General features: G+C 40.0%; 1 protein-coding gene across 20 annotated transcripts in view; it reads left to right on the top strand.

Moving 5' to 3' along the window:
- KALRN (kalirin RhoGEF kinase) overlaps positions 1–13,823 on the top strand; it is a 692,240-nt gene that overhangs the window by 272,200 nt on the left and 406,217 nt on the right. For all 20 annotated transcript variants that reach the window (XM_024991355.2, XM_024991361.2, XM_059886080.1 and 17 more), the window contains exon 6: positions 1,588–1,710. In XM_024991355.2, the coding sequence (XP_024847123.1) occupies positions 1,588–1,710 (123 nt within the window). The remainder of the gene's footprint in view (positions 1–1,587; positions 1,711–13,823) is intronic.

Genomic DNA, 13,823 nt, shown 5'->3' on the forward strand with positions numbered 1-13,823 from the left:
GGAATGAGGCTGTGGTTCGGCCTCGAGGAAAGCTGGCGTGAATTTTGCAGCGTCTCAGCTTGCATCTCTGCTCAGTTCTTCCCTGCTCTTCTCTGCAACTGAGCCGCAGTCTTTAGCTCATCCCAAGCTACTGAGCGTTGAGTTCCAAGTGCAGCAGTCCTCTTCTCCAAAGGTTTAACATCTTTCCTGGCTATATCAGTTGACTACTCTAGGCAGAAAATTACAGAAAATCCAGCTTAAACCAGTTTGAAAAATAAAGAGGATTTATTGGCTCAGGTACTAAGGAAGTCCAGAGAGAAGGTGGTGATCAGGCAAGGCTCAAGCAGAACTCTGCCTATTTCTTTCCATTATTTTGGCTACACCCTTTCTCTGCCCATTGACTTCTCCCTCAAGCTACCACCAGAATTGTGACAATTCAGCAATTTGAGGTGCAGGGTCACAATGACAGTATCAGAGGAAGAGAAGCTGTATCTATAGTACTGCAGTTCTGTTTTCCCAGAAGTTTCCAGCAAACTTCCCTTCATGTATTATTATACTGAATTGAATAACATTCCTATTTCTTACCAGTTTCCCTGGTGGCTCAGACAGTAAAGAATCTGCCTGTAATGCACGAGACCTAGGTTTGATCCCTGGGTTGGGAAGGTCCCCTGGAGAAGGAAACGGCAACCCACTACAGTATACTTGCCTGGAGTATTCCATGGACAGAGAAGCCTGGCAGGCTACATACAGTCCATGGGGTCACAAAGAGTTGGACATGTTTCTAAGATAATCCCATCAGTCAGGAAATGTCATACACTGATTAGCTTAGATCTGGTGTCCTGAGAAGCGATAACCCTTAGAGTGACCAGGCTTTTCCTTGGAACTGAGATTCTGATCAGCTCCCCTAAAAGTGAATGGGCTGCCTGGGAAGGAGGTAGAAACCTAAATGAAAACCAGGTACAGAGCTGGGGAAGGAAAATGGCTCAGTGCCCACTGTGCCAGGCAGTATTTACCCTACCCTTAAAATCCTCCTCTTCTGATTCCTCATGGCTTATAGCAGAAACCCTGGAATTGTGAGGCTGTGGGATCAAAAGAAAAGTTGATTCCATTCAGAGTCAATTCAACGATGTGTGTGGTCAGGCAGTGTAAATGGGAGGGGAGTATATTAGGATGCTCTGTGGCTTCCGACAAGGGTCTCTCCTGCTGGTGCAGTAGGGGATACATGAAACCTCCCACCTGTCCTGTCCCTAAAGCATGTGTGGGGTTCTTTTGATGATTTTGAAAAGTTTTTAAAAGGGGAAGTAAAGGTTTCTAAAAGTTTTTAAAAGCAGCAGCTGATAGTGAACAGCTTTCTCCTAACTCTCCCTGGTCCTCTTACTCATTTTCTCTTTTTCCTCTAGACTTTGTAAGGAAGCATCGAGGCTGATGGTGGGGCCTTCTTCTAAGGAGGGCTCTTCTGGGAAGCCAGGCTGTGGGCACTCCAACCCTGAGCACAATGTCTGGTCCTCACTGGGCACCAGCAGAAGGGCTGGTTTTCTTCCAGTAGCTCTTAAAGTTTCTTGCTGTTGAACTCATAACCATTATCTGTGTCTTCTTTCCCCCTTCCAGATGTTTGACTGGATAAGCCACAACAAGGAGTTATTCCTCCAGAGCCATACAGAGATTGGAGTCAGCTACCAGCACGCCCTAGACCTCCAGACACAGCACAATCACTTTGCCATGAACTCCATGGTGAGTGCAGGACCTGTTTTCTTGGGGCAAGAGAATGATGAGGGGGAAAGGGGTTGGGATACAGAGGGTAGAAACGGACTTCCAACCTGAGTAGGAAGGAGAAGCTCTGAGCATGAAGCCCCTTTTAGCATTCCATTTGCTAGCATGGGGACGTGTGCAGAGCATGCGGTGAGTCGGCTATTCCTGCAGCAGATTATGGCCCCGTTTCGGCCTGTGAACCCTGCTTTACATGGTAAAAGGAATGTGCTGCGGTTGTAGAAACTATCAGCCCTATGCTGTACTAGAAGGGAGAGTGCCCCTTTCTACTCCACTGACTCCACCGACTGGCACATGTGAGTCACTGAGCTGATGGAGAGGGACCTCAGTCTATGGCATGCTGGAAACCAGTGAGTAGACTGGGTTGTTGGACTAGAGGAGAGGAGCCTGGCAGGGCATTACAATTGCTGCCTTCAGACATGTGAAGGGCTGCCTTGCAGAGAAGAGGTGGAATTGTTTCCTGTTGGTCTAGGAAGCAGAACTGTCCAGGGGACCACAGTTGGAGCAGGAGGCAGGATATGGCTCAGGAGTTGGCTTGTATTGGAAGTTAGAGCCCCCGTGATGGGGAGAGTTCAAGCAGATGCTGAATTCAAACACAGAGGGATACATAATGGCTGTGGTCAGAGGAAATTTACTTCTCTGTCCTTCAATTTCTTCATCTGTAAAGTCAGAATAATAATAGCTCCTTTATACGGTGGTTGGGAAGATTTACTGAATTAATTGTAAGGTGGCTGGAGATGTGCCTGGTACTTAGTCCATTATCAGTAAGTATTGGTATTGTGATATTAATGATGCTGATGATATAAGAATCTAGTCTAGATAATACCTGTGATTCCTTGAGAAACTAACACTTTGGGATACTTATTTTTCCATGTGGTCACCCCAAGACTTTGAAATCTTGTCTGCCTCTTGAACCCTTTGTATTTGAAATGCCTGCAGCCTAAGTATGCCTCAACATCTCTCTCTCTCTCCCCTCTGCCAGCTCTTCCTACTTGTACTGCTGGTCCAAAAGAATATCTCTGCCATTCCCCATATATCTGAATGTCAAAGACACCTTATCATTTCAACTGGTGATGATAGGAGGAGGGCAAATGTTAGAAAAACATAAACACAGAGGATCACAGAGGCCAGGAAGGAAGACAATTTCATTTTCTAAGGAGTTATTTTAATTATGTTATACACTGGACTTAATGTATTGAAGAAGAAATAATTCTGGCCTCAAGTTTTCAGTGTCTAATAAGGGAGATAACTCAGACAGTCATGGCGCAGTTTGATATGTGCTGTGATTGAGTTGCTGTATGGACTTCCCTGGTGGCTCAGTGGTAAACAATCTGCCCATCAATGCAGGAGATACGGGTTTGATTCCTGGGTGGGGAAGATCCCCTGAGAAGGAAATGGCAATCCACTCCAGTATTCTTGCCTGGGAAATCCCATGGACAAAGGAGCCTGGCAGGCTACAGTCCATGATGTTGCAAGAGAGTTGGACGTGACTTAGCAACTAAACAACAAGAGATGCTGAGTGACTAAGAACCTTACAGTCTCAATGATGTAAAGCAATAGGGGTTTATTTCTTGTTCCTACCATGTACCCATCACTGGCTGGTGGGGGTTCTGCTCATCACAGTCACTCAGGGATCCAGGCTGAGGGAGCAGCCACTGTCTCAGATGCAGCCAGTGCCTCACTAGACAAAGCAAGCCTCCAGGCACATGTTAGCTCTGAAAGCTTCCACCTAGAAGTGGCACATTTTACTACCTAACAGCAGTCACAAGGCCACATCTAACTTCGTGTGTGAAGATATATGGTCTTACCTCCACATATTGGGGAAGAGAGAGTGGGTACTTGTGAATAACCCTAATGGTTAGCAGAGGGAGTCACTGCAGGATAATCAGGTACAGATGAACAGCATTTATTCATCTGTACAAAACGGGGATTTGCATGGGAAGGTACTTCTGGCTTCAGAATAGAAGGCTGTGGGACCAGGCAGGGAAAACATCAATATTGACTGTTATCAGTTTTGGCCACAGCAGTCTTGTCTTATCTAAATGTAAAGACTCATTCTCTTCCAACTAGTCTTCTATAATTATGTCTCATCTCAGGTTTGCTTTAGTCACAGAGGAGCAAAGCAATTGATCACAAGTGATTAAGAATGTGAACTCAAATATAGTCAGGTTTGATTATCTGTGTGCCTTGTAGATTTCCCCTGGTGAAATTTACAAATTCTGTACCAGAATCTTCATGTCACCCAACTGCCTGGCCCTAAGGCAGACAAACTCATTTTAATAAGAAGCAAAGACAAACATAATTAGAGAGGTAAGTCTGCTACCAAGCCCCTCAAAACAATGAACTACAAAGTTAAATAGAGAGAGCTTTGGCTTTGAATTATCTGCACCACTGCTCTTCTCTGTTAAGATGGATAACTGAGAGTTAATGACACATCAAAAACTCTTTCCTCTGACAAATTTACCTTTGATGTTTCCATTTTCAGGACAAAAAAAATTAAAATGAGGGAAGAATTTTACTGAAGGGAAGCATCTTTTGGAGCTGGGAGAGAAGAAGAGGAATTTTAATATACAACAGCCAATTAATATGTTCCAGCCCATCTCTAAGTCTCCCACTGCCATGAGTGCCTGCAGCACTCAGAGGCCCATTTAGCCTGATTATCCTGGCTTTCCTCTCCAGCTGCAGGCAGGGGAAGGGAAACCCCAGTGCTGTTTGATCAAATTGCCCAAACCAGTGCATTATAGACAGAGACCAGTGCCTTTGTTAACTGGGAGGTTTACAGGTTTGTTATTAAAAGGAACTTCCCCCAAATGGATGTCATCATCCCAAGCAGGTAAAAGAAGGGTATTACAGACTCCTTTTCTCTGGCCTGAATGATGGATGTTGCTGCCAAGAAACAGATGAATTTAAGCAGCTACTGATGGAGCCCAGTGACTGTAGGAATGATCAGTTACTCAGGGGAAGTGGGAATGTGGATTGTTCTGTAATTTCACTGAGACATTTACATTTTGGTTCTTGGAACAGGACCTACACATATGCCACACATTTGTCCACCTAAAGGTACATGTAGCATACTTTGTTTCAGGCTACAGGTGAGTTGTTTGCTACTGAATCCTTATCATGTCATCTGTCTCTCCACTGGAACCTCTGTGGGACAGACCATCTCTCTTTTGTTCACCACTATATGCCCAACATCCAGCACATCTAATCCTTAATTATTTGTGGAATGAGTAAAGAAAGAAGTCATGAGGTTCTTGGGATCTTAAATTGGGGAGGGTGATTGATAGGCTTTAGGGTTTACTACTGAAATAAGCCAGTGATCCCTTACCTTTCTGCGCAGTCACAAGCCCCTTTGAAATCTAATGAAAATTGTGAGTCTTCTCTGCAGAGAAATGTATGTAGACAATTTTTTAAAGATATTAATATTTTCAGGGGATTTGAGGGAATTCTAAAGCCTATTGATCATCCTCCCCAATTTAAGATCCCAAGAACCTCATGACTTCTTTCTTCATTCATTCCAGAAATAATTAAGTATCAGACGTTGTGCTGGATGTTGAGCATATAGTGGTGAATAAAAGAGAGATGGTCTCTCCAACTGAGGTTCAATGGGGAGATGGATGATATTATATAATTTCATAAGTAAATATATAATCATAAATCAATAAGTCTTGTGTTGGAAGAGTAGGGCTGCTATGATGGAGAATAACAAAAGAGGCTCCATTTAAATGATGAGAGGTCAGGTACATTTTCAATTAATAATTAGTATTGACTTATTGTTCATTAATTGATAGTAATTATTGGTCTGTGAATTAACTGCTGTGCTGTGCTAACTTGCTTCAGTTGTGCTTGACTCTGTGTGACCCTATGGACTGTAGTCCATCAGGCTCCTCTGTCCATGGGATTCTCCAGGCAAGAATACTGGCGTGGATTGCCATTCCCTCCTCCAGGGGATCTTCCCCATCCAGGGATTGAACCCGGGTCTTCTGCATTGGAGGCAGATTCATTACCATCTAAACCACCAGGGACACCCATGAATTAACTCTGTAAAGTACCAATTCTTCTTTATAATTTAAGGAAGCCCTATGTATATCATTTGGTAAATGAAAATGATCTAGTTATAATTTGTGTATTTTTTAAGTTTTGTTTTCATGTCTAGTTTTATATACCAGTTAAAGACCCAACTCCGGCTGAGATGACCATTATTGAGAAATAATTGCATATCAGCAAATTATGGATAAAGATCAGAAATATCCTAGATTTTATCTATGAATTGGTACTAGTAAAGGCTATCAGTTATTAACACGTGGAGAGTGTGGGAGTAATGCCCCATTGAGAACGGTCCGTGAGCAACTCTGAAAGAAAATGGTTTAAAATGCTTGATTTTTGCCTTTTTGTTATGGCAAGAATTTTTTTTTTTTTTTTGCAATTTCAACTGGGGAATCCTATTATACTTTTTTCATCTCCAATAATAACAATAATAACCTACCTACTAAACCCAGTAGATAAATATTCTCTGGCTTCTTATAGTGCCTCATAAAGCCAGATTTCCTGAGCTCTCTGGGGCCCTCCTTTTTCCTGATATGTCTTCTGTTGTGAAAGCCTTTCTTACAAATTCTCCTTGCCCTGAGTGTGGCCTCCTCCTCTGATGGGAGTGTGGGCAGATAGAAGTAGAGTTTGGGTTGTAATGTGCAATAGAACCATTATGTAGCCATCTATGCTCCAGTCACTCATGAAAAAGACACTCACAGAAGTACATACAAGCATAACAGTGTTATTTACAATTTTAATTAGCTGGTTCTTTGGGAAAAAATAAATTGCCAATGGTTTCTGTCTAGAGTTTTAAAATATGAAATGATATTCATTTTCTATGATTATGACTGTGAGGACTCATGTTAGTGATAACCATGTGCAGCTGGGCAGTAGGAAGCATTTCTGCAGCGGCATGTTGATAGCTGCTTTAGTGCTATTAATTTGCTCACCAGAGGCACTAACTGTCAGTTGGTGGTGTGCAAATCAGACCAATTGCAACAAAGCCTGTGGCACTCTCTTTGTTTTGAGGGAAAGTTACAAATAGTAACACCAAGGAGAAATCAAACCTGGTGCAAAAGAGGGAAAGATTCTGAGCAGGTTTCCTGACCCAATTTGAGAAGCCTAGCTCTGCGGTCTTCTGTCACCTTTGATTCTCAGCAGGCCCAAACCGTGACTCTGCAAGCACTTCCCTACCCGCAAACAGGCAGCAGCACTTCCTATAATGACAGTATTTCTAGGTTTTGGTGAAAACACACACACACTTGCACGCGCACTATAGTAATGTTTAATAGGGTTTGACCCTGCCGTAGCTGCAAAGTTTCTTAGTAGACACAGAACCTGCTGAAAAAGAGAAGAGACATCTTTGCTGATATGCTTTAGTCTTTTTAGTGAAATTTTTTTCCCCAAAGAATCATTAGTGCACTTGCTAAAAGTGCAGGTTTCTTTTTGGCTTCTACTCCTGGAAGACTAGAAAATCCTAGAAAATTCTAATCTCTGGGGGGTGAGACCCCCACACCTCCATTTTTAACAAGTTTCACTGGTGAGTTTATGTACATATTAGAGTTAGCAAACTATTATTCTGTGGACATGTATATGTATAAAATAGTCATGCCCTAAAATGTAGCATTACGTGTTCTGAACGAGAGTCCACTTCCAGTATGATGTGTGTGTGTCCAGTGTGTGTCCAGTGTGTGTCCAGTGTGATAGAATGATGAGCTATGCAGACTTACTCTCTAGTGAAAGTATTTTTTTTTAAGATTCTTTTCCCACATAGGCCATTACAGAGTAGAGTTCCCTGTGCTATACAGTGGGTTGGCAGACATGTTTTAAACAAAAAGTCTCTAAAAATTTTCCTAAGTGCATACAACAAATGAAGAAACATTTATTCAAGAAAATGTACTAAAACTTGCTAAGAACAGTGAATCTGTGGTATTTGAACGAGGACCCTCTTTTCTCCCCATTTCCACCTCAGTGAGATGGAAATTCTGCTCGAGACTAGTGCAACCAGGAACACAGGATCCCCTTTCTCCCTAGTTCCCAATTGAAGGACTCTCTTCTCGGATAAAACAATTCCTATCCTGCTCCAAGCTACCGAATGCTGAAGTTAAGTTTTAGGGGAGTGTGGCCAAGAGGTGGAGCATCTTCTGCTTAACCCCCCACTCATGGAGCTGCTGCTATATCATGGGCATAGCACTGCCTTGGAGTAGAAGCACAATATAAAGCAGAGAGCCCCAAATCTTTTCCCAAAGCAACTGATTTTATTTTCAACAGAGGGTGGAGAAGTTCAAGCCAGTAGCACTCTCAAAAATGCCCTTAGGGAAGTTATGGTGAGAGATAACTAAGAGAAGATTGCTAGAGAATTGAAGATACAGGATGAATAGTAGGCAGGTTAGTTTGCCAGAGAGAAAAGGACCTCCTGGGGTCAGAACAAATCTGAAATACTGGCCTCAGGATCTATCCCTTCAAAGGAGCTTGGATTTGATTGGATAGATCTGTGGAGCAGTTGATACCCCCAGGACATTATGGGAAACAATACAATAGTGATCTGGAAATTAGTAAAATTTAACAGCTTGATGTGGTCAGGGAAAGAGAAAGTTAAAGAGATGACTATGAAGACCAGTGTCATCCCAGGGTGACTGTAGGCATACCCAGTGCTGTACCCCATAAGGAACAACATCAGAGTTTTCCCACTAAAATAATCCGGCCAGTCACTAAACAAATAAGTAAACAAATAACAATAACAAGCCCCAGAAGTGGAGGAATCAGTACCCAGAGATGCTGCAATATATTATCTAAAATGTCCAGATTCTAACAAAAAATTATAAGTTATGCAAAGAAACAAATGTATGAATGGAAGTTGTGGGTGAGGGGACAAACAGATAAAAAGCACTTGCTGGAAAAAGCAAGAAACAGAAAATGCCTCCGATAGTCACCAGATACCAAATTTAACAAAGATTCAAAGTAGCCATTATAAATATGTTTTTTTTTTAAGTGTAGTTTTGCCTCCTTTGTCATAGACTAATTAACCATAGATGCATGGACTAATTTCTGGGGTTTCTATCTTGTTTCAATGATCTATATCTCTACTGTCTTGATTACTATAGTTTTGTAGTATAGTCTGAGATCAGGGAGTCTGATTCCTCAGCTCCATTTTTCTTTCCCAAGATTGCTTTGCCCATTCAAGGTCTTTTGTGTCTCTGTTATATAAATTTTAAGATTTTTTTTTGTTCAAGTTCTGTGGAAATGCCATTGGTAATTTGGTAGCAGTTGTGTTGAAGCTATAGCTTGCTTTGTGTAGTATAGTCATTTTAACAATATTGATTCTTCTAATCCAAGAACATGGTTTATCTTTCTATCTGCTTATGTTATCTTTGATTTTTTTCATCTGTGTCTTATAGTTTTGGAGTACAAGTCTTTTGTCTCCTTGGGTATGTTTATTCCTAGGTATCTTATTCTTTTTGATGCAATGGTAAATTTGATTGTTCCTTGAATTTCTCCTTCTAATCTTTTGTTGTTAGTGTATAGAAATGCAACCGATTTCTATGTATTAATTTTGTAACCAATTTTTACTTTACCAAATTTATTGATAAGTTCTAGTAGTTTTCTGGTAGCATCTTTAGGATTTTCTATGTATAGTATCAAGTCATCTGCAAACAGCGAGAGTTTAACTTATTCTTTCCCAATTTGGATTCTTTTTTCTTTTTCTCCTCTGATTGCTGTAGCTACAACTTCCAAAACTGTGTTGAATGACAGTGGCAAGAGTGGACACCCTTGTCTTGTTCCTTATCTTAGAGGAAATGCTTTCATCTATTCACTGTAGAGTGTGATGTTAGCTGTAAGTTTGTCATATATGGTCTTTATTAAGTGGAGATATGTTCGCTCTGTGCCCACTTTCTAGAAAGTTTTTATCATAAATGGGTGTTGAATTTTGTCAAAACATTTTTATGCATCTATTAAGATGATCATATGGTTTTTATTTTTCAGTTTGTTATTGTCCTGTATCATGTTTATTGCTTTGTAGAGTTTGAAAAATCCTTGCCTCCCTGGAATAAATCCCACTTGGTCATGGTGTTTGATCCTTTTAATGTTTTGTTGGATTCTGCTTGCTAGTATTTTGTTGAGGATTTTTGTGTCTATGTTCATCAGGGATAGTGGCCTGAAATTTTCTTTTTTGTAGTGTCTTTATATGGCTGTGGTATCACAGTGATAGTGGCCTCATAGAGTGAGTTTGTAAATGTTCCTTCATCTGCAATTTTTTAGAATAGTTTCAGAATGATAAGTGTTAACCCTTCTCTAAATCTTTGGGAAAATTCACCTGTGGAGCCTTCTGATCCTAGGCTTTTGTCTGTTGGGAGTTTTTTAAATCACAAATTTGATATTAGCACATGTAATTTATCTGTTCATATTTTGTATTTCTTCAAGGTTCAGTCTTGGAAGGTTGTACCTTTCTAAGAATTTGTCCATTTCTTCTAGGTTGTCCACTTTATTGGCATATAATTGTTTGTAGTAGCCTCTTATGATCCTTTATATTACTGTGGTGTCAATTGTAACTTCTCCTATTTAATTTCTAATTTTATTGATTTGAACCCACTCCTTTTTTTTCTTGATGAGTTTGTCTAAAGGTTTATTCATTTTATTTTTTCAAAGAACCAGCTTTTAGTTTCATTAATCTTTGCTATTGTTTTTTGGTCTCTATTTCATTTTATTTCTGCCCTGATCTTTATTTCTTTCTTTCTTTTTATTAACTTTGGGTTTTCTTTTTTTTTTAAATTTAATTTTATTTTATTTTTTAACTTTACAATATTGTATTGGTTTTGCCAAATATAGAAATGAATCTGCCACAGGTATACATGTGCTCCCCATCCTGAACCCTCCTCCCTCCTCCCTCCCCATACCATCCCTCTGGGTCGTCCCAGTGCACCAGCCCCAAGCATCCAGTATTGTGCATCGAACCTGGACTGGTGACTCGTTTCATATATGATATTATACATGTTTCAATGCCATTCTCCCAAATCATCCCACCCTCTCCCTCTTCCACAGAGTCCAAAAGACTGTTCTATACATCCGTGTCTCTTTTGCTGTCTCGTATACAGGGTTATTGTTACCATCTTTCTAAATTCCATATATATGCATTAGTATACTGTATTGGTGTTTTTCTGGCTTACTTCACTCTGTATAATCGGCTCCAGTTTCATCCACCTCATTAGAACTGATTCAAATGTATTCTTTTTAATGGCTGAGTAATACTCCATTGTGTATATGTACCACAGCTTTCTTATCCATTCATCTGCTGATGGACATCTAGGTTGCTTCCATGTCCTGGCTATTATAAACAGTGCTGCAATGAACATTGGGGTACACGTGTCTCCTTCAATTCTGGTTTCCTCAGTGTGTATGCCCAGCAGTGGGATTGCTGGATCATAAGGCAGTTCTATTTCCAGTTTTTTAAGGAATCTCCACACTGTTCTCCATAGTGGCTGTACTAGTTTGCATTCCCACCAACAGTGTAAGAGGGTTCCCTTTCCTCCACACCCTCTCCAGCATTTATTGCTTGTAGATTTTTGGATCACAGCCATTCTGATTGGTGTGAAATGGTACCTCATAGTGGTTTTGATCTGCATTTCTCTGATAATGAGTGATATTGAGCATCTTTTCATGTGTTTATTAGCCATCTGTATGTCGTCTTTGGAGAAATGTCTGTTTAGTTCTTTGGCCCATTTTTTGATTGGGTCGTTTATTTTTCTGGGATTGAGCTTCTTTGTTCTTTCTTTCTGTAGTGACTTTAGGTGTAAGGTTAGATTATTTGAGATTTTTCTTGTTTGCTGAGGTAAGACTGTATTACTATAAATTTCCCTCTTAGAACTGCTTTCACTATACCCCATAGGTTTTGAATCCTTGTGTTTTGTTTTCATTTGTCTCTAGGTATTTTTTAATTTCCTATCTGACTTCTTCAGTGATCCATTGGTTGTTTAATAACATATTGTTTAATCTCCATTTAGGTCTCATCTGAATGTGAGACTGGACACTATAAAACTCTTAGAGGAAAACATAGGCAGAACACTCACTGACATAAGTTGCAGCAATATGTTTTTCATTCCATCTCTGAGATTAATGGAAATAAAAATAAACAAATGGAACATGGTTAAACTCAAAAGATGTTGCACAGCAAAGAAAACCATAAACAAAATGAAAAGACAACCCAAAGAATGGGAAAAAATATTTGCAAATGATGTAACCAACAAGGGATTAGTCTCTAAAATTTATTAATACAAAGAGCTCATGCGACCTAATATCAAAACAACCAACCCAATCAAAATATGGACAGAAGATCTAAATAGACCTTTCTCCAAAGAAGACATACAGATGGCCAAGAGGCACATGAAAAGATGTTTGACATCACTAATTATTTGATTTGCAGAAGTACAAATCAAAACTACAATGAGATATCACCTCACACCAGTCAGAATGGCCACCATCATAAAATCCACAAACAATAAATGCTGGATAGCGTGTAGAGAGAAGAGAACCCTCCTACACTGTTGATGGGAATGTAAATTGGTAGAATCCCTGTGAAGAACAGATGGAAGTTCCTTAAAAAAAAAAAAAAAAAGAAATGGAGCTACTATATCATCCTGCAATCCCACTCCTTGGCATATATCTGGAGAAAAACATGGTATGAAAGGGCTCATATACACCAATGTTGATTGCAGCAGTGTTTACAATAGCCAAGACATGAGAGCAACCTAAATGTCCATCAACAAAGGAATGGAAAAAGAAGGTGTGGTACATATGTACAATGGAATATTACTCAGCCATTAAAAAGAATGAAATAATGCCATTTGCAGCAACATGGATGCATGTAGAGAATGTCATAGTGAGTGAACTCAGAAAAGAGAAAAATTGTACGATATTGCTTACATACGATTGCCGGGAGAGATATTAACAACCTCAGATATGCAGATGATATCACTCTAATGGCAGAAAGTTAAGAGGAACTAAAGAATCTCTTGATCAGGATGAAAGAGGAGAGTGAAAAAGCTGGCTTGAAACTCAGCATTCACAAAACTAAGATGATGACATCCAGTCCTATCTCTTCATGACAAAAGAAGGAGGAAAAGTGGAAACAGTGACAGATTTTATTTTCTTGGGCTCCAAAATCACTGCAGATGGTGACTATAAACTTGCTCCTTGGAAGAAAAACTGTAACAAACCTAGACAGCATTTTAAAAAGTAGAGACATCACTTTGCCAACAAAGGTCTGTATAGTCAAAACTATGGCTTTTCCTGTAGTCATGTACTGGTGTGAGAGTTGAACCATAAAGAAGGCTGATTGCCAAAGAATTGATGCCTTTGAATTATGGTACTGGAGAACTCTTGAGAGTCCCTTGGACCAGCAAAGAGATCAAACCTGTAAATCCCAAGAGAAATCAACCCTGAATATTCATTGGAAGGACTGATGCTGCAGCTGAAGCTCCAATACATTGGCCATCAGATGCAAAAATCTGACTCATTGGAAGATAGCCTGATACTAGGAAAGATTGAGGGCATGAGGAGAAGGGGGAGACAGAGGATGAGATGGTTGGATGGCATCACCTACTCAATGGATGTGAGTGTGAGCAAACTCTGGGAGATAGTGAAGGACAAGGTAGCCTGATGTGCTGCAGTTTATGGGTTCACAAAGAGTTGGACATGACTTAGCGATTGAACAACAAATTGCTTATATGTGGAATCTAAAAAGAAATGATACAAATGATGCAAAACAGAAATAGATTCAGACTTAGAGAATGAACTTATAGTTACCAGAGAGAAAGAGTTGGGGGAAGGGATAGTTTGGGATTGACATGTACAACACTGGTATATTTAAAATGGATAACCAACAAGGACCTATTATATAGCACAAGGAAGTCTGCTTAGTATTATGTAACAACTTAAATGGGAAAAGAATTTTAAAAAGAATAGATCCATGTGTATGTATAACTGAATTGCTTTGCTGTGTACTTGAAACTAGCACAACATTTTTAATCAACTATACTCTAATATAAGACAAA

Source organism: Bos taurus, chromosome 1 (assembly GCF_002263795.3).
Source record: "Bos taurus isolate L1 Dominette 01449 registration number 42190680 breed Hereford chromosome 1, ARS-UCD2.0, whole genome shotgun sequence".
NCBI lineage: Eukaryota > Metazoa > Chordata > Mammalia > Artiodactyla > Bovidae > Bos > Bos taurus.